The 24767-nt window shown below is 39.5% G+C and overlaps 2 protein-coding genes across 4 annotated transcripts in view; both read left to right on the top strand.

Moving 5' to 3' along the window:
- LOC121015003 (collagen alpha-1(I) chain-like) overlaps window positions 1–1381 on the top strand; it is a 2164-nt gene extending 783 nt beyond the window's left edge. The window contains exons 2-4 of the mRNA XM_040451652.1: window positions 12–155; window positions 497–1145; window positions 1240–1381. Of these exons, the coding sequence (XP_040307586.1) occupies window positions 12–155; window positions 497–1145; window positions 1240–1381 (935 nt within the window). The remainder of the gene's footprint in view (window positions 1–11; window positions 156–496; window positions 1146–1239) is intronic.
- Window positions 298–24767, top strand: part of AKT3 (AKT serine/threonine kinase 3) — a 309200-nt gene continuing 284730 nt past the window's right edge. For 2 of the 3 annotated variants that reach the window (XM_040451850.1, XM_040451847.1), the window contains exons 1-2: window positions 300–525; window positions 11385–11542. In XM_040451850.1, the coding sequence (XP_040307784.1) occupies window positions 11497–11542 (46 nt within the window). In that variant the 5' untranslated portion in view covers window positions 300–525; window positions 11385–11496. Of the gene's footprint in view, window positions 526–11384; window positions 11543–24767 lie in introns of all 3 variants that reach the window. The other variant, XM_040451849.1, reaches the window with a different exon arrangement.

Genomic DNA, 24767 nt, shown 5'->3' with positions numbered 1-24767 from the left:
GGGGCGGGGAGGCGGCGGGGTCCCCGGGCGAGGCGCGGCCCCCGAGAGGAGGCCGCAGACCCCCGACCCGCGCCGGGCGCGCCCCAGGGCCCGGAGCCTCCGCCCGCCGCCGCCTAGCCGGCGTGACCCGGCCCCCGCCCGAGCGGTGTTTTCTGGTGATGAATTGAATTTGTAGCCGATATCCGATTCCCATGTAGAGTCTCCGCCTCCTCCTCCCCCCCGCCGCCGCCCTCCCTCCGCCCTCCCCTCCCGCCGCCGCCGCCGCCGCCGCCGCCGCCTCCCGCTCCAGCTCCGCGGCCCGGCCCGGCCGGCTCCCTCCTCCCTCCCCTGCAGCCTTCGCCTGCCCTCCCGCCGGCCGCACCGGGCTCCAGGGGGGCCAGAGGCTCTGTGGGGTGGGGGGAGGACAGGAGGGGAGGAGGAGGGAGGGGGGACCCCCGAGTCGCCCCCTCTCCTCCCCCCGCCCCCCCGGCTCCATCCTCCGCCGCCGCCCGAGCAGCTGCGGGGCCGCCGCCGCCGCCTTTGCAGGTAACAGCCACCGCCCCCCCTCCCCCCGCTCGCCCCCTCCCCGTCTGGCCTCCGCTCTCTCCGGGCCCCCGGCCCCGGGCCTCCTTCGGGCGGGGGGGGGGTTGGAGGCGGGGGCGTCTGGGTTGTCACCGCGCCGGGGGCGTGGGCGGGTGCCGGGTCACCAGAGGCTCGGGTGTGGGTGTGGGTGGGGAGGCCGGGGGATGCCCGGCGCCGCTGACACCGGCACCCCCTCACTTTCCGGGGGAAGCTGGGGGGCGGCGGCGCGCGCGGGGGGCCGGGGAGGGTGTTCCCGGCCTAGCGGTATCGGCCGCGTCTGCGCTGCCCCGGCCCTGGCGCCTCCAGTCCCTGCGCAGCGCCCGCTCCCCGCCGGCCCCGGCCGCGCGGCTTGAGGAGGGGGCGCCGCCCGGGCGGGGGCGGCGGGCTTATATAACGCGGGGAGCGCCCGTGCCGGCGTGTTTGGGTTGGGGGGAGGGGGCCGTCTGCCGCGCTCCCCGGCGCGGGGGCTGTCTGCGCGCGCGGGGTGGGGTGCGGGCGAGGATGCACCGGCGTCCCCCGGGGTCTCCTTCCTCCCCACCCTCCCCTGCTGCCGGCGCGCAGGAAGAGACGGCCCTGAGGGGGAGGTGGGGGTGTGTGTGGGAGGTGGGTAACGTGCTCGTCTGTGTTTTTAATAGTAGTGGGGTTTTAATCCGCTTGGGAGTTGTGTGCTAAGAATAGAAATGTGCGGAAGATGCTGGGTTTGGCGGATCCAGTGATGCTGTCGCTGCCGGCGGCGGCGGCGGCTCTGGCTGCAAGTAAACAAACCAGCCTCTTCCTCGTCCACCTCCTCCTCCTGCGCATCGGTCTGCATCAGCCATGATGCTGGCTGGGCCCTCGGAGCCCAAAGTTGAAGCCTGGCTGGTCGCGGTGCTCACCCTGATTCCCAGGCGGGGGTCACTCCCTGTTCGGGATTACCCGGGGATCTTCGTTTAGGCTGGATTGAGTCTCTTTGGGGCCAGGTCTTCAATACCGATATTTACTGTTTGTCTTCTGAAAGCTGAGGAAAGGCTTAACCGTGAGGGTAGGGTAGGTAGGATGCTCCCATTTCTTGCATCAAGAGAACGTTATGGAAATAAAACCCAACTCATTTCACCAGTGTGGTAATTGGTTGAGAGCCCGGTAGTTTGTAATAGATGATGTTTCAAATAGGAAATCAACAGCGAGACCTACGTGTCTATATTGATTAAGTAGTACTGTCAATAAAGTGTTTATGCTTTATTAGTTCACCTTGTAGCTAAAAGATGTGAAATGATGACTTTTGGCAGTTAATATCTTGCCAACTGCCTCAAGTCTTCAAGCTAGGTATGTGTTCCATATTTGGTAAGGCATGGTCATTTTATATCTTTTAGTAGACTGTAAATTACTAGAAAACCCCTGGGTTTTGTCTTTGGTGGAAACTCATTAAATTAGGTTATACGTTGTTAGGAAATAATTGGAAAAGCCAAAGCTTTAAGAGTCCTGTAAACATGGTTTAGGAAAGTTTGTTTTCAGAACTTCAGTATCATAGCAAAATACGTGTAAATGAATGTGAATATTCCAGGAGGTGGTTGTCTAAAACACACACCCATTCAAGGAGTGCTTGTCTAAAACACGAAAATACTTCTTATTAAGATATCCAATTTTGAGTAAATGGCCAGCTTTCTAAGGTGAATGCCCAATAATTTGGGCGATCTGTATCAGGACTGTAGATTTTTTTTTTATCTTTGCCAACACATGATCTTGACTTTCCAAGTTTACCAAGGACACTGTATTTGAAGACCTGCTTTTTGTTTTTTTCTCACTAGGGTTGACCCCAATATCTTTAATTGGCTTGAGCTTCTAATTTTAAAGTGAGGGAGTGCATGTATCACATGAATGAGACAACACTGGAATTTAGGTGAATGTAGAGTTACAGTTTTCAGTTGTATGTTTGTGGTATGTGTTTGTAGTAGTAAGGTTTCCTACAGCATTTAAAAAATATCTAAAGTAATCCTATAAAAAACCCCCAAAACTTAGGAAACTATTATTTGCATCCATTTTACGCTTAGTCTTTCTGTAATGATTACTTTAGTGAGTTGTTTTCCAACTTAAAAATTTTTGGTTTGACATTGCCTCCTAGTTTAAGTTGTGTGTGTGAAGGTACTTAAGGGTTCAGCTTTGGACTTTTTGGTCCATGTAATTTTATAGCTGTAAAAGATTTTAAATAAGATTTCATCCATTCCTCCAACAAATTATTAGAGTGTGAACTGTGTTGCTAGGGGGGCTCGTTTGATTATGAACTTTTCTTATTTACATTTCATTTAGAAGATTACTACCATTAGAAAGAGAATTTGTTTTCAGAATCATTGTAAATCTAAACATGTTTTGGTTAAACATATCCTGGGACAAATGTACTTAGCATAATGGAGTCTTGTGCAAAGTAGGGATTTAAGATTTTTTTAAGCCCTAGGTTTTGATTTAAACATATGAGGGATTTTATTTCTTAAAAATTTCAGTGGAAATTTCCAACTATTTGGGTTTCTTTTAAAAAGAGGAACCTGTTTTACAAATTGATTTTGTGGAAGTTTACAGTTGGCTTAAATTTTGCATATTTTTGTGAAAAGATAACTACACTTTCTTTTCATCACTTTCTTTTCACTTTCTTTTATCACTTTCTTTAATCTTCACACTTTTCAGTTCAAGAATTCACCCTTGAGAAGATAAGGCAATTATTGTTAAGGACATGTTAATTGGATTTTTAGCATGATTGGATAGGATCTTGTCTGTATAATGTGATTAAGTTTGAAGCATTAAAAAATATTTGATTTACAAGACTTTGTATTTGAATAAGATAAGAGGCAGGACAGAAAAGTAAACCATTTCATTTGTTTTGAGCAAGTCAGTCTTAATTTGACTCACAGTTTTGTTTTCTCAATATATGTTAGTGCACATAATGAATTTTTGTAGATTTGTGTTAGAATGTGTAAGTCATTCCAAGTTGGTCAGTTTTTGACTCCAGATTTTCAGGAGTGTGCATTGTTTTTCTAAATCCTGGTTTCAGACAGCGTGCGCTTCTCTGTAGTCACCTGGAGGTTAGCCCTGGGTCACGTGATGTTAACTGAAAACTTTATCACTGTCTTTCACGTATGACAGATAGAGTTAGGTTAGGTTTAGAGTCCGTGCTGCTGGTGCCTTGGTGAGAACTCGCTACGTGCCGGGCGCTGTTCCCTGTGTCCGCTTGTTTAGGCTTCACGACAGCCCCTGCTACACTTTTGAAAGTGGTTTTCGTAAGAGAACACACATACTAGTCCGGTATGATGAAAATCCATTTCAGTGGAACTCTCCTTATTCTGAAACACTTTTTTCCTTCATTTTTTTCCTAAGTTGCTGGTACCTGTCCTTAGACTTCATGGTGACATACTCAACTTTGATAACGCATACAGTACAGTAATTTCCGCTGAAATCGTGTTAATATAGTAAAACAAAGTATACCGATAGATCCATACCATTCTCTCTCGCATAGGTTATGTCAGAGGCCAGGTTAAATGCCACAGATGTTTACATCTACTACCATAGCACCGTAAACACATTTCCTTTGTCAGGTGATTGTCAAATAGTTGTTGATAGGTAATATATGTTTCTTGACCTGTAGATTTGCTTTTTGGTTGTCTTCTCAATATTGTCTTGGTATTCATTCGTCACCAGCAGCAGCCAGTTCACATTTTGTAAATGGGTATATTTTGCTAATCTTCCGAGGAAAAAGTAAAATGACTTACCAGAAGAAATCTCTAGAAGATGTTCAAGTGAGGAATTTTCTCTCTTGTGTTAATTACGAAAGACTCTGACTCTGTTTGGGAGACTGGGGATGGGATGGGAAGATGGTCTTTTGCCAGTATTGGAGTTGAGTCCAGTTTTTGTTTAAGTGGTATTTGGTGTTTGATCTTCCCAGCTACCTAGGAGCCTTTTGAAGACGGGAACTGTGTATAATCATGATAGTGTCACCTAAGATGCCATCTGCAAGCCAGGTGGATACTCAGTGGATTTGAACTTGAAAGAATCCTAACTCGTAGCTCTGGAAGAGCCGTGAAGCTATTTATGTTCATCTAATGCTACACTTTTATTTTAATGGCTAAGAAAACAGAAGCACAGAGAATTAAAGGACCTCATATAGCATCACCCTGGGTGGGGCAGAGTTGGGAACAGGGACCCCAGTTTCTGGGCCTGCCCAGTGTTTTCTAATGAGCCATTGTGATGAACTTTGTTATGGGATCCCATACCACGGGGTATGATCTTAGATCGTTTTTACATATGCAGTGGAAAAGTGTGGCCAGCCATGAAACTGAAATTCTTTCAGTGGCAACCCTCAATCTGTTTCTGTTCTATTATACGTGACTTCACCTATGACAAGCCACACCTCATGTAAGAAATGTGGGGAGATCATTTGTCAATAGCTTATTCTGTGCGTTAGCTGGAGCAAAGGAACCCAGTGGGCATTTTCCTAGTTGTTTCAAAGCAGGTTATTAAATGCAGCACCTAGCACAAATTGCTTTTTTATTTGGTCAGTAATGGACGGGTTGGCTGAAATGGCATTCAGATGCCTGAAAAACTGGGGTAAGGAAGAAGGGGAAAATGCTCTACATTTTTGTGTATGTATTTAAAAGTTGATGAAGTTGATTTTTAAGAGTTGGCACTTTGAAAGAACTGAAATTTTGTGTGAAAGTTGGAAATCTTGCTGATGCCTCTTCAGGTATTTTCCTGTAGGGTGAGACAGTGGAGGGATCTATACATAGAGTTTTAAGAAAATCCACAAAGTTTGTTATTGTACTCTGCAGAGAGGAAAGGATCCAAGATACATAGTTTGTGTGGCTCGCTTTCCCCATATGATACGGTTTTTTTTTTTTTAACAGGATAATGACTCTGAAGTGGGACAGACCTGCTGAGAGTTATTTGAAGTGCAGAGCAAGTTGCCTTGAATTTCCTTTCCATTTCAGTATTTTTCCTTTCCCTGAAATCCTTTAAAAGTTTGGTGTGATCTTATGAATTTATTATGGCATATGTTAGTTTCACCTATTTCTTGAAGTCAGTAGATAGCATAGAGTTGTTCTATGATTACCCTTGACAATCATTTGTATTTCAGGGTAGTAATATTCTGTTGAATTTGAACGTGAGATGTCCTTCATTAATTCAGTTTGGCTAGGCATATCTAAAGAATATAAAAAATTGCGGTGCAGAGCAAGTACGTCCTACGTAGTGTTATAGCCAAGTATACATTTTAGAGAAAGTTGTATTATAGGTAGTATTGTGGCTTTAAACTTAGGAATTAACCTGTGAATCTTGTTCTAATTTGTAAAGAATAAAATTGGCTGGCGTGCATTTTAACTTTATGTCAACCTTCTAGTCTTCTGTTGTTATAATTTCCTCTGTGATGCCACAGTTATATTTAGTTTTGAATTTATTGGAAAACCTTGTGCTCTCCTGGACTTTTGAAAAAGAATTTGATAACAGAAAAAAATGTTGGAGCGATTCACAGATGTTACCCATACTTCTGAGACTTGGCATTGGGTTACTTGGTAGAAGGCGTCGCACAATGAAAGAAGACTGGAATGGCAGGCGGTCACTCTTGGTGCTATCACTTATCTTGTTATGGTAACAGCGAGGAAATAACGTCCTCGGTTTTGATTGGTCACAGTTTTCCTGGGCTCACAATTGTAGTGGAATAGCTGTTGCATAGATTCGTTTTTAGTCAAAATGGGGTAATATATGTGAAAGCACTCTGATAACAAACTGTTGTGTGGAAGAGATTTTTAAATTCTCTGTTTTGCTTCCCTCCCTGTATGCCCAGTACAGTCCTTGTCACAGCGCATGCAGTCAGTACCTGTTTACGGACTGAATGTGTGCAGGCTGTATGTTTTTTCCTCGAATGGCATTTTATTTATTTATGTTTTTAATTTTGAGAGAGGCAGAGACCCCTCGAGTGGGGGAGGGGCAGAGAGAGAGGGAGAGAGGATCCCAAGCAGGCTCAGCACTGTCAGCGCAGAGCCTGATGTGGGGCTTGAACTCATGAAACCGTGAGATTGCGACCTGAGCCAAAAACAAGAGTTAGACGCTTAATCGACTGAGCCACCCAGGTGCCCCGTGAGTGATATTTTAAAAAGATGTTTGAAGAAGTTTAATTATCGTTTAAGACTGAATGGTGTGTTGCCATAAGTAAACCAGTATCTTTTACAAGTTGTTATAAATATCATTAAGAGAATATGCCATTCTTTCTCTTTTTTCCTTCCACAATAGATAATTTTGGGGCAGTGTTAATGCTTAATTGTTTGGGAGTTGAAACTTGACTTCATTTCAACAAAAAGTATCCAAGAATGTGGAGAAACGTGCTAGTCCTCACAATTAGCGGACGTCTATAGCAAACGTACTTTAATGGATAAGGAAGAGGATTTCTTGTGATTTTAATTATATTCCATAACATTTGAGTTCAGGTTTGTTTTTAAGATGACTTAATACCATTCTCTCTGTTGACTTACAATATTAGTTTGCTTAGCGTGTTCTTTATTAGTTATGCAAAGCTGTATCTTCTCTTTCATTCATGCACTCTTTCATTCATCCTGTATTTGTTGAGCATCTCTTATGTGCCAGGCACTGTCAGATTGCTTTACTAAATAATAATAATGCTGTTGAATGAGATACAAGATGTGAAAATGTTTTGTAAATTGTGAAGTGATATCCAAATGCAGTTATCAAATTTGCAAATAGTTTTGAATGAAAAGTACCTTTAGTGTAACTGCTTTGTGTGAATTGTAAATTGAATCTGCCAAGAATTTTGTATGATTTTTTTTTTTTAAGAATAGACAAAATTAGATTATTCAGCAATGAAATATTTAGTGCAACAAGCTTACAAGAAAAAGAAACCAAATTTTGTCTCTCAGAGCTCATTGGGTAGAACACAGTTCTGGAGAAGTTGGGACCGTAGGAGGAGGTGGAGTTCATGTCCAGCTCATTGCTCATCATTTTGCAGAATAATGTTTTTGGCAACACGGAACACTGAGTGGGAGAGTTAGATGACTTGGTTGCAAGAGCCTTGCCACTGTAAGGAAATTAAATCAAAGAATATGGTTTACTGCTTAAGAGTCAGTAGCATTGTGTTTATGCACACGAGATAGCATTTATTTCTAGCCTAGTGGTCGTAACTCTGGAGTAGTAGATGTTTGAATGTCTTCTAAGTTATTTTCATAGAATGTGTCATTTTAGCTGTGAGTCCCAGGAGCACCTTTAAAGCTGAATATTACGATTACGGGTAGAATTTGGTAACATTTTAAGATGCAAATGGATAAAGCCATTTCTATAATGTGGGTTTACTGGTCCTGATGACGATTATAAATTTTGTCCTGTCGATTTAGCATACATTTAAGCAGTTTAATCGAAATGCATAAGCACTGATAAACATTTTTATCACAAAAGCTAGTTTTTTGAAAGTTTCATTATAAAACAAAATTCATTGATTTGGGTTGACCTGGATATTTCCGTATATTGTTTTGTACTGAAGGGGCAGTGCTAGTGGAAAGAACATGTGCCTGGTTCTCTGGTGTCTTGGTTCCCTCAGAAAGCAGCTGTGTGACCTTGGGCAAGTCGCTTCATCCATCTGTACTCTGTTTCCTCAACTATAAAATGAAGGTCCTTTCCTGCTTTGAACTCCCAACAATGAAATGTCAACTTAAAAAGTGCAATGAATTTTGAAAATACTTTTGTTTTTTAGTGTTCTTTGCAAGGGTGTTGTGATGCAGATTATTTTAATGGAAAGGGATATGTTTTATATATGTTTATTGGATATATATTATTTTTTGGTTATTAATGAATGTTGACCTCCGATCTCTTCTGACCCCTGATCTCTTCCATTTCCAATTCCAAGAATATTGAGATAGGAGGGTTTTTTGTTTTGTTTTGTTTTTAACCCAAATTATATCATTTTGCAGTCAGAAAGCAAGAATGGCTTCAATAGATATGAGGCCCCTTGCTACAAGTATTGCCAAAGAGAAGGTCTGTAGCGCAGCTCTTCTAGTGTCATCGTTTTGCACTAGTGCTCCCAATATTTAATTTTTTTGTAATTATTTATGTAGTATAAAGAACTAACCCTTTTCAGTTATCCAGTTCTGGATTATGTAGCCAATTTTCAGAAAGTTACATCAATCAAATTAAAATGATGTTTGGATTCTTGACTGAAGGCTTTTGTTTTTGTTTTGTTTTTGGCCCGTTTTTTAGTGGCGAAATGAGTCTTGTCTTGAGTGATGTGGCCATTTCTCAAAGTGTGCCCCCGTGGATATCAGTACATGTTGCTAAAGAAAAAAAAAAAAAAGAGCCCTGTGTGTTCAATAAATTTAGGATTTGCTGAGATAATTAAGGTTATACATACTTTATATCTTTAATATGTTAATAGTGATGTTTTAATTTTTTTTAATGTTTGTTTATTTTTGAGAGAGAGACAGAGCGTGAGTGGGGGAAGGACAGAGAGAGGAGACACAGAATCTGAAGCAGGTTCCAGGCTCCGAGCTGTCAGCACAGAGCCTGATGTGGGGCTCGAACTCAGGGACTGTGAGTGCATGACCTGAGCCAAAGTCGGGCACTTAACCGACTGAACCACCCAGGTGCCCCAATAGTGATGTTTTAAGAGAAAGATATGGCTTGTGGAATTTTCCAGACTTACTTGGCCAGAGAATTTTTTTCTCTTTTCATCTTTTTTTCTTAATTTTTTTGGAATTTCGTTTAGTATTGTTTCAAACATATCTTGGCAAAATACACTCAGATTCTAATATCCCTTTGGACTCTCTGTAGTATGAGATCCAATGACTACGGGGACAGTCTTGGCCTTACCTGTAGGTGCTGAGGGTACCTGTTGGGGTGGTTTTCTATTCAGCCACACAAACTTTGTCAGGGTTTGATTCCTGACTCAGTCTTGATTCCTGACTGTGAAAGGAGTAGGCTTTCTACTTAATTTGCATTGGGAAAGGGGTTGTAATTCAGTCCAGTACCAGTGAGGGAGTCTAACCTTGAACTTACTGCTATGCACTATTTATCAAAACCCAGTCTGAGAAAGTAGTATAGTTATATAGTCCATCTATCCATTTTTCTGGTTACCTAATATTTATGCCTAAATTTATCTAAAATTATGTTTCTGGACCATGTAAATGCTCATGTAGCTGGACCACAGTTTTTGGTCCCTTTCTGTGGAAACATAATTTTTAAGCTTATTTATTTATTTTGAGAGGGGGAGAGGCAGAGAGAGAGGGAGGGACAGAGAGAATCCCAAGCAGGCTCTGCACTATCAGCACAGAGCCTGACTCTGGGCTTGAACTCACCAGCTGTGAGATCATGACATGAGTCAAAATCAAGTGTCAGACGCTTAACCGACTGAGCCACCCCCGGTGCCCCTCTGTGGAACTATTTTTAACTCAGCTTTATCTTGGCATTTTCCTCTTTTAGGTTGAGGGGGACAATAAGTAAAACTCATTAGTGTATGTATCAGAGTATTTTTGAAGACTTTGTTACCCTGCAAGCTATCTTATAAAGACCCATGGGATAAATTTCAGATTTTTATTCCAGGAAAAATTGTGTTCCCTCTGAAGCAACTTCTTTTTCTCTTTTTAAAAATATTCATGGATACTGTAAATACTGAAACCGATGGTGTTTCCTTATTTGCATCGCTTCCTGAAAGCTTTCTGCTAAATTTGTGGCCCATCTTTTACAGATATGTAGACTTCTACTCTGGTTTCTTTTTGTCTGAAGGCAGTATAGTTTCTGCAGGCTCTGGAGTCGGCCATATTGGCTCCATCCTTGAGGAGCTCTGTTGGATTCAGGCAAGCTGCTGAACTCCGTGAGCCCCAGTTTCCTCTTCTGTGAAATGGAGTTACTGGGGGCGCCTGGGTGGCGCAGTCGGTTAAGCGTCCGACTTCAGCCAGGTCACGATCTCACGGTCCGTGAGTTCGAGCCCCGCGTCGGGCTCTGGGCTGATGGCTCGGAGCCTGGAGCCTGTTTCCGATTCTGTGTCTCCCTCTCTCTCTGCCCCTCCCCCGTTCATGCTCTGTCTCTCTCTGTCCCAAAAATAAATAAATGTTGAAAAAAAAATTAAAAAAAAAAAAAAGAAATGGAGTTAATGGTACCTTCCTAGGGCTACTGTGAGGCTTACCTAAGGGTAATAGACGTGAGCACTTGTTCTTGACACATCTCAAATACTCCGTACTTTTTTCCACTTTCATGTTCCACCTCGTCTGCTTTTAAAAATAATTGATTATATATTATTTGTAATATTTTATTCACAATCTAAAAATTCACTGTAATCTAATTTTGTAATCTAAAATATTTCTTGGAGCAAGACAGACCAACCATACCTAAGTGTTGGTTTCTTAGCATGTTGTATTTTGCATAAAATATAGCAATTAAAAACATTCACAATTGCTTTGCCATAAATATTCCTAAATTTACAGAGATTTTGAAACTAGATGTACACGAGAGTTTACTTTTAGTCCACTTCACTTTCATTTTCTTCCCTTTTTACTTCAGATACACAGCCCCACAAACAGATTTTCTGTGTTATTTGTATAGGTGGGTCAGTGGTTTCTGAAGGCATTTTTTTTTTTTACTACAGCCTCTTAGGTTAAAAGTTTCACTATCGTTTGAAATCTGTCACAAGACCAGGGAAGCACGTTCATGGTAGAACTATTTAATAAATAAGTTCCCCAGTTTGAGGAGTTAGATTTTTATGTGAGGTCAGGCCAGTTGAAGACATTTACAAAGAATTAGTTGTTTGTTATTGCTGTATGAGTTGCAAGAATGGAAAAAAAAGAAATTCTTTCTTCAATACTTCCTTCCAGGCTGAGTCATCACTAGAGAGTGGGAAGGGCAGCGGCAGCAGAGAATCCAAACCCCAAAGCTGATATCACAGAGTACCATTTCTCCAAGTTGGGGGCTCAGAGGGGAGCCATCATGAGCGATGTCACCATCGTGAAAGAAGGTTGGGTTCAGAAGAGGGGTAAGTGTTCACAAAGCTGCACATAATGTGGTTGGTAAGTGTGCGAATGGTTGGTGGTGTCCTGGAAGTTGATATTTTTCCTGACGCTGTTAACAAAGTAAACGGACATACTACGGCCAGGAAGAGAGAAATGATATTTAACATATGTGTTAGGAATTTGCTTGTTATGTAGGGATTCTAAGTAATTCCTGATTTTGATCCTTACTACAGTTCTGAACATTTGGCTCTCTGGGATGTTGTGTGCTTGCATGTTACAGAAAGTTCCTGTTGGATTTTTCTGTGCTGTCCACAGCAACTCTGCAATCCAGAGAGATGTCTGTAGGATGATTTAATAATCTAGAAAAGTGTCTAACTTGTATGCATTTAAAGACATGTAAATTTATATTAAGCGGGTTTGGGTGAAAGCAGGGGAAGGGCTTCTAGGGTTAAAGGGGAAAGAGCTCACCCACAAACTTCTGGCTTCAACAACCCTGTAAGTTAGGTGAGGAAGGTCCTAAAGTAAGAGACCGACTGAAGAAAGGGTTTCTGCGTGTGTGTGTGTTTATGTTTAATTGCATATTTTTATTTTTCATGATCTAGTTTTAGTATTTCTTGTTTGCTGTTCGCTCCTACTTTAGATAAATAATTCAAATGCATTATTATTCTTTTTACATTATTTTTACTTTAAAGGAAGAACTCTTTAATGTAAAGCTTAGTTTATCTCCTAAGAGATCACCTTTTAATGTGGTCAATGTGTTTATTAAGAAATCTAGAGTGTAGACTCGTTGCCAGGCAACTACTGTTTATCCACGTGGCCAAATTGAGTAGTATGAGGACTGTTGCATTCTTAGGACTTTTAAGTTCCTGTATACTGTATCTATTTCCTGATTAAAAGTTACCTTTTAAATAGTGACTTCAATGTTTTTTGCGGGTCTGTAGTTAATACCTACGTTTGGAAAGTCATTGTCAGTAGTTAAATGGGATTATGTATTACTGATTTCTAACAATTCATCCTTATTGAGTTATAATTTCCATACCAGTACAATTCCCCTATTTTAAGTGTACACGGGGATGAATTTTGCTACATGCATGCAGTAGCATAACAAACACTGCAGTCATGACGTTGAACATCTCTGTCACTCCGAAAGCACCCCTATTCCGCTCTGCAGTCCGTCCTCTTTCCTGAGCCCTGGGACCCCTAATCTGCTACAACTGTAATCTTCCTTATAAGTACACTCATCTGGTCCTCTGTGTCTGGTTACTTTCATGTAGCATAATACTTGAACGATTCATCCACATCGCTGTGTACATCACAAGTTTGTTCCTTTTTATTGTTGAGGCATGTTCTGTAGTCTGGACGTACCACAATCTATTTATTTACTGGCTGATGGATATTTGAGCTATTTCTAGTTTGGGGCTATTACACATAAGGCAGCTATGCACATTGGAGATCATGTCTTGGTGTGGTTTGTTTTCCTTTTCCCTTGGGCAGTGACCTGGGAACGAGATTGCTGCTCATACGGTAAGTGTGTGCTTAACTATCAAACGGTTTCAGCCAACTATTGTACGATTGAGTTGAATTTATTGTATGTTATATTATAAATTTAGAAGACATTTTCAGATTTCACTGCTGTCTGAAGGTGCTTTTTCTTTGTTTTTTTAACTTGTCTATTATATTTATACTGTCTTTCCTACTTTGTTTTTTGGGGACGGCAAATCACGTAAACCTTTTGGAGTAATACTTTATGCACCTCTCATGTCTGCTCCCATTAAGTCTGTTTTGAGGATTAAGTGAGGTGATGGATGTGGATGTGTTTTGAGAGCTTGAACACAAGTGTGAGTTATTGCCATCACCACATGTTGTCAAAGATTTAGGGTTGTTCTTGAGTTTGTTTAGTTAATTCCGTCTTACCTGAAACGCCATGATAAAAGGTCGGTTTAAAGTGCGTGGGGTATAGAAGCAAGAAAAAAATGGACCAGGATTTCTTTGCATTTTTCCTGCCTTGGTTAATAGTACACAAAGATATACAATGATAAGTAAAAGTCTTTTCTGTCATCTGCTCTTCCAACTGGTTTCTCTCCTCAGAGATAACCATTGTAGACCTTTTGTATTTTATACTTTTTTTGGTGATTATTATCCCAGTTTTGTATATAATATGCTAAGCTTTATTTTTGAGTAGTCTTACATAATCTCGTGTATCGCCCTTATGAAAAATGAAGAATTTGACTTGTTAATACCTGTTCTCTTCCTTCCCTAAAGGGAGGGAGTGGGCTCATGGTTAATCTTCCAACAGGTGCACTCTTCATTCTAGAAAGTACTTACACATCATCTCTAAACTGACCACTTTGGGAGTACCCTACACAATCTTTCCTCTGAATTTCCCACATTCCCCTCCCGGTTTGTGGCAACTGAACGTTTATTTTATATTTTCAGGGTTTGTAATAGTTATACTTGCTGATTCGGAGAAGCAGTAATCGATATTGTGATAAGTAAACAGTACCTGCTGCCAACCAGAGCGGTGTGGTGGGTGCGTGTGATGGGAGCCATAGAGAGCAAACGATCGCCTCATACTCTGTTGGTGTTCAAGATCATGACGCACTTTGGTTTGGCCTCTGGTTTGGGCTGTAATGGTTTTTCCTGGATTTTCTAATTGTCACGTTTCCTCCCATTGGTAAAAGAGTGTATGCTTTGTATCACTTGGTCATCCAGCTTTTTAATCCTGGTATTTGTCAAAATTTTATTGTGAACTGACCTTTTTCTAGGTGTGATACTCAGCTAGTAGCATGTTATTTAATTGCATTCCTGGACAAGTTCAGTGTTTTCTTAGATCTCCTGTCTTTCCCCTATTTGTTTTGGATTTATTTTATGGTTTTCTAGAAGTAGTTTTTTTTTTTTTTTCCTTTTTTCAATTTCCTGAAGAACTTCTTTCAGAAAGAATATGTCAACACAGTGTTTGAAAATGTGTTTTTCACTTTTACACCTGGTGCATACCTTTGCTGGGTATAGAATTCAGTTGTGAAACAGTTTTCCTTCAGAGTTTTGAAGGCTGCATTCCGTTACCTTTTGGTAACCAGTTTTACTGGTAAGAAGCTTAACACTAATAGGAGTAATTTCTTTCTAGGTAACCTGTTTGTTGTCCTCTTGAAGTTTGTTGTGTTCATGCCTCTTTATCCTTGGCTTTATAAAATTTAAGGAGGGTAAGATGTGGTTCTTTTTAATTCACCTGTAAAGCATTTGGTGGACCCTTAGAATATGCAGGCAAATGTGTTTAATTCTGGGGAGTCTTCTGTATTTCTCTTGTTATTTTTTTCCCTTCTGTGTCTTCTGTATTCTTATATGGTTTTTGCCCTTAGAACATCTATATCAGTGCTCTGTTTTAAAATTTTTCTTTAATTTCTTTGTTTTCTCTCCTTGTTCTGGAAGATTCCTCAACTTTTTCTTTGAGCCCTTTACTAAATTATTTATTTCAGCTATTACTTTATATTTCTGGGAATTCTTTGTAGTTCATAGCCACCCGCTCTTATTTTACAGATTTTTAATCAAAGGACACCAACGAGACTGTTTTTAAATTTTTTATCTGCTTTGAATAACTTTTTCAGTTTGTTTATTTTGTTTATTATTTTTTTTTTTTCCTTGGTGGTGTTAGTATTCCTCAGGTATCTGATGGTCCCTGTTGGTTTATTTGTGAATGAAAGACTGAGTTTACTGGTAGTGACCTCTGTTTTTTTTTTGTAATTCATGTATTTTCCCTGTACTTACGACTGGCTAGATTCTCTGAATGAGGATTTGTAATGGTACTTTTAACTGGACTCTTACAAGCATTAGTTGAAATGTTAGGGGAAACCAAATGGGGCATTTTTTTCCTCTGAGCTATTCTTAATTTATTCCTTTAGAGATTTTCAGTATGATTTTAAGAATAATCTTCTGTTTTAGTCAAGCAAATTTCATTAGTCTGTTGTTGCTGTTTGGACATATTTTGGCTCAAAGAATTTCTTCTTAAAGAGTAGTAGTATTCTCTGCCTCTTTACACTGGGCAGGTAGATTATCATCACCTGAACTCTGGTGTACTTGTTTTAAAATAAATATATAATGTCTGCCTTCTTTACCTCACAGTGTGCTGGTAAGCATTGTGAGCTAATGTGTACAGAGTATTTGTAAACTATTAATAAAAGTATCGATATAAAAAATTCACAGTTACCCTTAGTTTGACTATCAGTCCTTTTTCTCAAACTTGCATTTATGAATCAGTTCATGTTAGCTCCTATCTAGATATAATCTCATTTCATTTGTACTTTTGATGTAAATAAGTTGTTCATCATTAAATAGCATCCTGGAGAAGGAAAAAACAGACTTAAAAATAATTAATGATACTGTGTGGGGCAGATACTTTCCTAACTTCGGTTATTGGTGATATATCAACATTGAAACCTTTTTTTCCTGTACTTTTCTGGAGCAATTACAGAATGGTAAATATTAATTGAGATAACACATTGATGTAGTATTGTTGGTGTTAGAAATGACAGTAAAGGAAATGTCATGTAGCACACGTGGAGTAAAGTACCGTCTACATTTTCCTGCTTGATGGTCCTGGGAGAGCACATCAGCTTAGGAGATACCTGCAGACGTGTTAAACACTTCTTAGACTCTCTCCTTCACAAGGGAGAAGTGACCAGAGGCTGGTCACAGACCAGCCTGTCTGTACTGCCAGTCTCTAAACCTGATGTCAAAAGTTTTACTCTAAGTTTGTCCTGTTACAGTAAGGGCTAATAGTTGCTGTGAAGAAAGGTGTTGCATTAATAAAGTGGGAAATCTAACCAGCTTAAGAGGTCTAAATTATTGAATTAAGTAGGTTGCAATAGCATTAACCAGGGCTAATTGTAATTTATAAAATTCCGTTTGCGTAATAGTACTGTTTCCTAAGAAGGTAAGTAGTCTCTTCTAAAGGGGGAGAGCCAGTTCCTTGATAACATGTTAAAATCTATAATGTATTGGTGGTCAATGCACAGTCTTACAATTCTGAAATTGGTACAAATTTAAGAGGTGGTTTTATCATTAAAAACATTTGACTGATGGGGGTGCCTGGGTGGCTCAGTCGGTTAGGTGTCCGACTTCGGCTCAGGTCATGATCTCACGGTCCGTGGGTTTGAGCCCCGCGTCGGGCTCTGTGTTGACAGCTCAGAGCCTGGAGCCTGTTTCAGATTCTGTGTCTCCCTCTTTCTCTGACCCTCCCCTGTTCATGCTCTCTCTCTGTCTCAAAAATAAATAAATGTTAAAAAAAATTAAAAAACCAAACATTTGATGAAAATGCTGCATGCATATGATAGTTTCTTAGGCTTTTTGTTGCTTTGATATCTAACGGATTGAACTTTCAGGTTGTGTTCTGTGTACGTAACCAGTTTGTGCTTTCAAAGCACTCCTTGCCTTAGTTTGCCTGCTACTTAGAGTTTCCAGTTCAAGGATCTTCATGAACTGTGTCCTTGGAATAACACTTGTTTTGTATTCTGTGAACTGATTTGTTTAGGTGAACCGGAATGTTAGTATTTGGTAATTCCAAGCTACACTTGATAAGTCTATGAATTTTCTGTCAAAATAGCTTAATGCCACTATGCAGAATGTTTTAGTAACGCGAAGATTGTAAGCTGGGCTATGTGTTAACATGAGATTATTGTGAGCTAGTTAATTATAAGCTGTTGTAGAAAACAGAATCACAGTTTTTGGGGTTCTCATCCAAGTCCAAGGGCTTTTTCCTTAACTTTGTATGTACTTGTACAAGTACCTTTTGCTTCTGTTTTATTCACAAAGTGAGTTTTAAATAAATGATCAAGTGCTTATAGAAATAGAAAACAACCGTATGATTTTGTTTACTACGCAGAAGCAAGCATTTTCCATAGAATGTGGAGAGCTGTGGTAGCCACTGTATAAGTCACATGATAGTTTAGAGAAGCTCACTTGACTATTAACGTTACAAGTGGGGAATAAACATGACAAAATTAAATTTATTTTCTTAAAAAATTTTTTTTAATGTTTATTTATTATTGAGAGAGAGAGAGAGAGAGAGAGAGAGAGAGAGACAGACCGTGAGTGGGAGGTGGGGGGAGGGGAGGAGTGGGTAGAGAGAGAGGGAGACACAGAATCGGAAGCAGGCTCCAGGCTCTGAGCAATCAGTACAGAGCCTGATGCAGGCTGGAACCCATGAACCTTGAGATCATGACCTGAGCCAAAGTCAGATGTTTAACCGACTGAGCCACCCAGTCGTCCCAAGTTTATTTTCTAATGACATTGGGACTCTGAGATTTAATGTATTTACAAAAACGTGAATTTTATTTTATTTTCTTATTTGTCTTATTTTCTTCGTTTTATTTTATTATTTGAATACATTGGTTTTGAAAATGTTAATCAAGTAAACCATGGAGAGAACCATCAAATGATAAGCTTTCATATGCATTCTAGAGCTGGAGAATTGTAGAGCTGCTGTTATGTACGCACACACTCACACTACTCCCTATCTTATGCGAGATAGGGATACTTTTCCTTCCCCATCAGCAGTTGTTTTGTGTATTGACTTGTAAATTCACTTGTTCAAGTTAGTTACCTCTACAGTTTTCTGCGTGGTCAAGTCATCTGCAAAGAGTCACAGTTCTGCTTCTTCCTTTGCGATCTTTATGTCCTCAGTTAATTTTTCTGATCATTTCACTGGTTAGGAATTCCAGCACAATGTTGAGTAAAAGTGGTGAGAGTGGACTTTTGGTCTTATTTCTCATGTTATTTTACCACCACCATCATCATATTATGTGATAATCACTATTGTAGTTGTTGTGGGCTTTCTATTGCTGCCTTTAATCAGATTGAGAAAGTTCCTTTCTTGTCCTGTTTTGCTGAGAGTTTTTATCATGAGTGGGTGTTCACTTTTTTCAAAAAGTTTTCCCACATCTATTGAAATGACTATTTGACTTTTCCCTGTATTGTGTTAATATGGTGTATTACTTTAATGGCTGGAATATGTTCCATTTGGTCCTGATGTATTATATTTGATTTACCAGTTTTGATGTACCTTGTCAAGGATTGTGGGGTGTTTTTGCATTTATATTGGTCTATAATTTTCATTTCATGTTTTAGTTTGATGGCTATGCTGGACTCATAAAATAGGTTGGGAAGTATTCCCTTCTCAATTTTTGAAGGAATTTGCATAAGATAGGGTTTATTCCTAACTTAACATGTTTGGTAAAATGCATCAGTGAAGCCATTTGGGTTGGGGCTTTTTTGGTGAGGTTTCTGATAATAAATACAATTTCATTAATAGGCATAGGACTATTCAGATTTTTTGTTTCATTTTGTGTCACTTTGGGAAAATTGTGATTTCTTAGGAATTTGTCCATTTAATCTAAGTTGTTGATATATTTGGAATAAAGTTGTTCTTAATATTCCCTTATTCTTTAAGTGTCTGTGGGATTTGTAATTATAATCCCGTATTAAATTCTGATGTTGGTAAATTGTGTTCTCCCTCTCATTTTTTTTTCCTTTGATCAGTTTTACTAGGAGTTTATACATTTTATTGATCTTTTCAAGGAGCCAACTTTTTGCTTTGTTTTCTTTGACCTTTTCTATTTTACTGCTTTTGCTCATTATTATTTTAATTTACTTGTCTTTTTTTCTGGCTTCTTAAGGTAAAATAGTATGTCATTGGTTTTAAATCTTTCTTTTTTTAAAAAATATAAGCACTTAAATCTATGGATTTATCTTTTTTTAATTTTTTTTTTAACGCTTATTTATTTTTGAGACAGAGAGAGACAGAGCATGAATGGGGGAGGGACAGAGAGAGAGGGCGACACAGAATCGGAAGCAGGCTCCAGGCTCTGAGCCATCAGCCCAGAGCCCGACGTGGGGCTCAAACTCACGGACTGCGAGATCGTGACCTGAGCTGAAGTGGGACGCTTAACCGACTGAGCCACCCAGGCGCCCCTGGATTTATCTTACATCACAGCTTAGTTTTGTCCTACAAGTTTTGATGAAATGTGTTTTCATTGTTATTTAATGTAAAATGTTTTCTAACTTCCCTTGGGATTTGTTCTTTGAACCATGGGTTATTTAGAAGAAGGCTGCTTAATTTACAAATATATAGGGGTTTTTAGATATGTTAGTGTTTTAATTTCAGTTTAATGTTTGATTGTATTTACAGAAGATATTCTATAAAAGTTTCAGTCATCTGGAATTTTTTGTTATTTAAAAAAAAATTTTTATGGTCCACCATATGGTCTATCTTGATTTTTCTGCTGTTGTGGGTGTAGTTTTTTTTTTTTTTTTTTTTTTTTAATAAATGTCTGGTCAGGATGGGTGATGGTGAGTCATTTCTTCTGTAACTTTACTGATTTTTTTCTTTAGTTCTATCAATTACTGAGAGAGAAGTAAAATCTCCCAACTGTGTGAATTTCTGTTTCTTTATTCTATTTTGCTTTATATATTTTGAAGCTCTGTTGTTAGATGCATCCAGATTTGTATCATCTTCTGGATATATTGCATCTTTTATCCTTATGAAATGTCCATCTTTTTCTGTCTTGAAATTCAGTGTGTCTGATATTAATATAACCACTACAGACTTTCCTGATTAAAGTTTACATCTTCTATCTTTTTAAAATGTTATTTTACATTTAGCTTATCTGTGTGTTATATTTAAACTGTCTCTCTTGTAGATAGCATAATTTTAGGTCTGGTTCTGTTTTTTTTTTTTTTTTTTCTCTCTCCTGTTTATCTCATTTGACAGTCTTTACCTTTTAATTGGGGGTGTTTAGACCATACATATTTGTTAATGTAATTATTGATATGATTGAATTTAGGTCTACTGTTTTCTTATTTATTCTCTATTTGTCCTATTTAAAAATTTTTTTCTCTGTTCATATATAGGTATATTTTTGACTTCTGTTGGGTTGATTGAATTTTTTTTAGTATTTCATCTAAATCCCTCTGTCAGTGTGCATTCTCAGTGGAGGGGAGGATATCTCCCCCAAGGGGGTAATCATTGGTTCTGGGGGAGGGTGCAAAAAACTCAGATATTTATAGTCATTTGTGCCTTTCAAGTGGGACACATTATATAAACATATACAGCATATCTGGTATTAAAATTTCATGTGGGAGGCTAGAGCGGTTAGGGGAAAAAAAAGACTAAAAAGGCTTGTTAGGTGGGCCATAATGGAAAAAACTGAACTTCTCTGTAATCTTACATTACTTAATGGTTATTGTAGGGCAGTGGTTTTCAGCCAGGGTTATTTTACTCCCCTGGGGACATTTGACAATGTCTGGAGACATTTTTGGTTGTCATGACTTGGGGTGGGTGTGCTATTGGCATCTAGTAGGTAGAGGCCAGGGATGTTGCTAAGTGTTCTGTAATGTATAGGACAGTTTTCCCCAAACAGAAAATCTTCTATTCCAAAATGTCACTAGTGCTGAGGTTGAGAAACCCTGCTGTTGGGATTATAATATGCATTCCTAATTTATCACATTATATACTGGGTTAATATTTTACTGCATTATGTAAAATAGAACACCCTTGAAATACTGTAGTTACATTTACCTCTCCTCTGAGTGCCTTGTGCTGCTGTATCTCATATATAGCAGATATAAATATGTTGTAAACCATGTGATACAATGTTTGAATTTTTGTTTTGTGTCCTTTTTATATCTTTTAAAGAAGAGCAGGATAAATATAGTCTTTTATATGTACTTAATTTGCAGTGTTTCTTTCTTTCTATAGATTTGAGTTTCTGTCTGATATTATTTTCCTTTAGCTTGAAGAGCTTTCTTCAGTATTTCTTTTAGAGCAAATCTTTTGGTGACCAGTACACTCATATTTTTGTTTATTTTAAAATATTTTCGGGGCACCTGGGTGGCTCAGTCGGTTGAGCTTCCGACTTTGGCTCAGGTCATGATCTCACAGTCTGTGAGTTTGAGCCCCACGTCGGGCTCTGTGCTGGCAGCTCAGAGCCTGGAGCCTGTTTCAGACTCTGTCTCCCTCTCTCTCTGACCCTCCTCTATTCATGCTCTGTATCTCTCTGTCTCAAAAATAAATAAACATTAAAAAAATTTTTTTAATATTTTCATTTCTGTTTTATTTTTGAAGGATTTTTTTTTATTGTATATAGAATTATGATTTGTGAGTTTGTTTCTTTCCTCACTTTAAAGATGTCCTTTCATTTTCTTCTAATTTCCCTTGTTTCTGATAAGTCAGCTCTTACGTTGTGTTGTTACCTGTATACAACATACCAGTTTCTGTGACTACCTGCAAGATTTTTCTAGCCTTGATTTCAGCGCTTTGATGATGTGCCTAGGTGTTTTCTTTGTATGTATCCTATTTTGGATTTACTGGATTTTTGTTGTTTTTCATCTATAAATATATGTTTTTACCAAACTTGGGAAGTTGCATTGGCCATTATTTCTAAAGAACATTTTCTATGCTGTTCTCTGGAATAGTTGTTTTTTATATTTTATACAGAGTTTATAATTTTATGTATGGCAAAATTAGTCTAAGTCACCCTACAACTACTGGAAGTGGAACTCTGATAGGTATATATGTTTTGATGTGTGGAGATAAAAATTTGTTAAAGTTTTACCATTCACTTAGTTTTGTTATTGCTCATAACAAATTATGTGGAGTAGAAATTTCATCTACATTGGTATTTGAGGAAACTGATGATTTCTGTTTTTGAATTAAAAATTTTTTTTTTAAGTTTTATTTATTTTGAGAGAGAGAGCACGAGCAGGGGAGGGGCAGAGAGAGAGGGAGAGAGGGCATCTCAAGCAGGCTCCACACTGTCAGCACAGAGCCTGATATAGGGCTTGAACTCATGAACTGTGAGATCGTGATCTGAGCTGAAATCAAGAGTTGGACTCTTAACTGACTGAGCCACCTAGGCACCTCAGAAACTGATGGTTTCAACCAGCTGACTTCCAGACACCTGGAAACATAGCTGAACCTTTTTTTCCCAACTGAATTTATAGAATTTTAAAATAGAAGAGACTTTAGAAGTCACCTAGTCTTATATCCATTTATCTTTACAGAAAACAAGTCATTTTTTGAGTTAGGGGCTTAGCCTGGACCAGTAGCTGAAATTTCTTTATTGCCAGTTTTATGATGCGTCATCTTTTGTTTCTTTCTTGGCACTCAGACGTGTTTTGGAGTTCTTTTTTAAAAAGTCTGTTATTAGTATGTGCTGAGAGAGGGGCTCAGAACAGTTGCACAGGAGGAGAGTTTAAAACCCTGTGAGAATGGAAAAAGGGGAGTATCTTACATCTGGTGGAATCCTTATGCCATTTGAGTGGTATCACTTACCTCTCTGTGTCCCAGTGGGGACTACAGGGAAGCTGTATCTCTAGAACTTACTGTGTTACCTCCTTGGAGAAACTATTTTTATATTCTTTGACATGGATAAACTTTCTTTAATTATCTGTTCACATTCTCTAATCAGTTGTGTTATCTTACTGGAATGATTAACCATGCACATACCAGTGTGCTTTCTTTTATGTATGTTGATGCTTAACGCCAGTTTTTCTACTTTTTTTCCCCTGCATCCTTGTCAATAAAAATGTTCTAAGTATTTCAAATATAAATTCTTTTTTTTTTTTAAATAATTTTTTTTTTCAACGTTTATTTATTTTTTTGGAGACAGAGAGAGACAGAGCATGAACGGGGGAGGGGCAGAGAGAGAGGGAGACACAGAATCGGAAACAGGCTCCAGGCTCCGAGCCATCAGCCCAGAGCCTGACGCGGGGCTCGAATTCACGGACCGCGAGATCGTGACCTGGCTGAAGTCGGACGCTTAACCGACTGCGCCACCCAGGCGCCCCATCAGATATAAATTCTAATCTAATCTCAGTTTTTTCCCAGATCACAGTCTTACAAAGTTGGAATGATTTCTCTTGTCTGTGTATTACATCACTTTGCTCCCTTGTGGCTTTATATTGACTAGTTATCACATAGACCCTTTATTTCTCTTTGTTGTCAACTCCCCTGAGGGCAGGAACTGTGTCTAATACAACTACATTTTGCATATCGGTTCTGCGAGTACTTTAAAAGTGGGAGGCTCTTAGTCTTTGAGTGAATGAGGAATAAAACAGTTTTTAGAAGTTCCAGTAGCTGGGGCACCTGGGTGGCTCAGTTGGTTAAGTGTTCAACTCTTGGTTTTGGATCAGGTCATGATCTCATGGTTCGTGAGTTCGGGCCCCATGTTGGACTCTGCACTGACAGTGCGGAGCCCACTTGGGATTCTCTCTCTCTCTCTCTCTCTCTCTCTCTCTCTGCTCCTCCTCTGTGCGCTCTCTCTCTCTTAAAATAAATAAATACATTTAAATAAGAAAAGGTCCAGTAACAGTGCATCACAGATTGCAGGGAAGGAACTAGAATTGGGACAGCTGGGGCAAGTCAGGAAACACAAAATAGATCACAATTATGAAAGCAGCCTATAATCTAGGATAGGGTTTTGGTAAGGGCGGGGCTGGCATTCTAGATCAGGTTGTATATCTGTCAAGTTGTTTGTAGGAAAATGGAGCTAATAGCTAATGCTAGAACTGACTGAATGACTGTTCTATGCACAGGACTCTGATAGTCCCAGAATGGTTTAGCATATAAGACGCCTAAATCAGGTAAGTGAGAACAGAGTAGCGGTCATAGTTCTGGAACACTTACCCATATTTTACTCTTAGAACCACAAAGTACTTCTGAGTTCATGATTCTTCCGGCCTGGAGCAATCTTTGGTACTGTGTTGCTGATGGATCATTGATCTCCGATATTGTGGGTAACTAAAATCTCACTGTATAGGACGTAACTGTTTGATTATTTAACAGCTGTGAGTAGTAGGGGTCTTTGTTTTGCCCTCCTGAGCAATCTAGAACAAGTTCTGTTTTCCGTGAGACAGGCCTTCCAATATTTCAGGATTGCTGTGACACCTTCCCTAAAATGTTTTTAAGCAAACTGTTCTTTTCTTTTAACTTGTTCATTGTATGACATGTTTCTAGCCCTCACACATAATTTTGGTGTCCTGCTGTGGAAATATCTCAGTTTGTCAGTGTCTTTCTTAAAATGTGGTCGCCAGAGTGAACCTAATACTGCAGGTGTGGTCAGTGCAGCGAAGAGCACAGCAGGACTGTTCCCCACAGCACGGCACAGGAGGGCTGTGATTGCCCTCCAAGGCCACAGCTGGTTTTTTCAGTTTTAATTTTTTTTAAGTTTTTATTTACTTACTAGAGAGAGAGAGAGA

The sequence above is a fragment of the Herpailurus yagouaroundi genome, unplaced genomic scaffold (genome assembly GCF_014898765.1).
Source record: "Herpailurus yagouaroundi ecotype Mexico unplaced genomic scaffold, PumYag 205, whole genome shotgun sequence".
Classification (NCBI taxonomy): Eukaryota; Metazoa; Chordata; class Mammalia; order Carnivora; family Felidae; genus Herpailurus; species Herpailurus yagouaroundi.
Note: the sequence above shows the minus strand (reverse complement) of the source record. Positions and strands in the feature narration are given on the sequence as shown.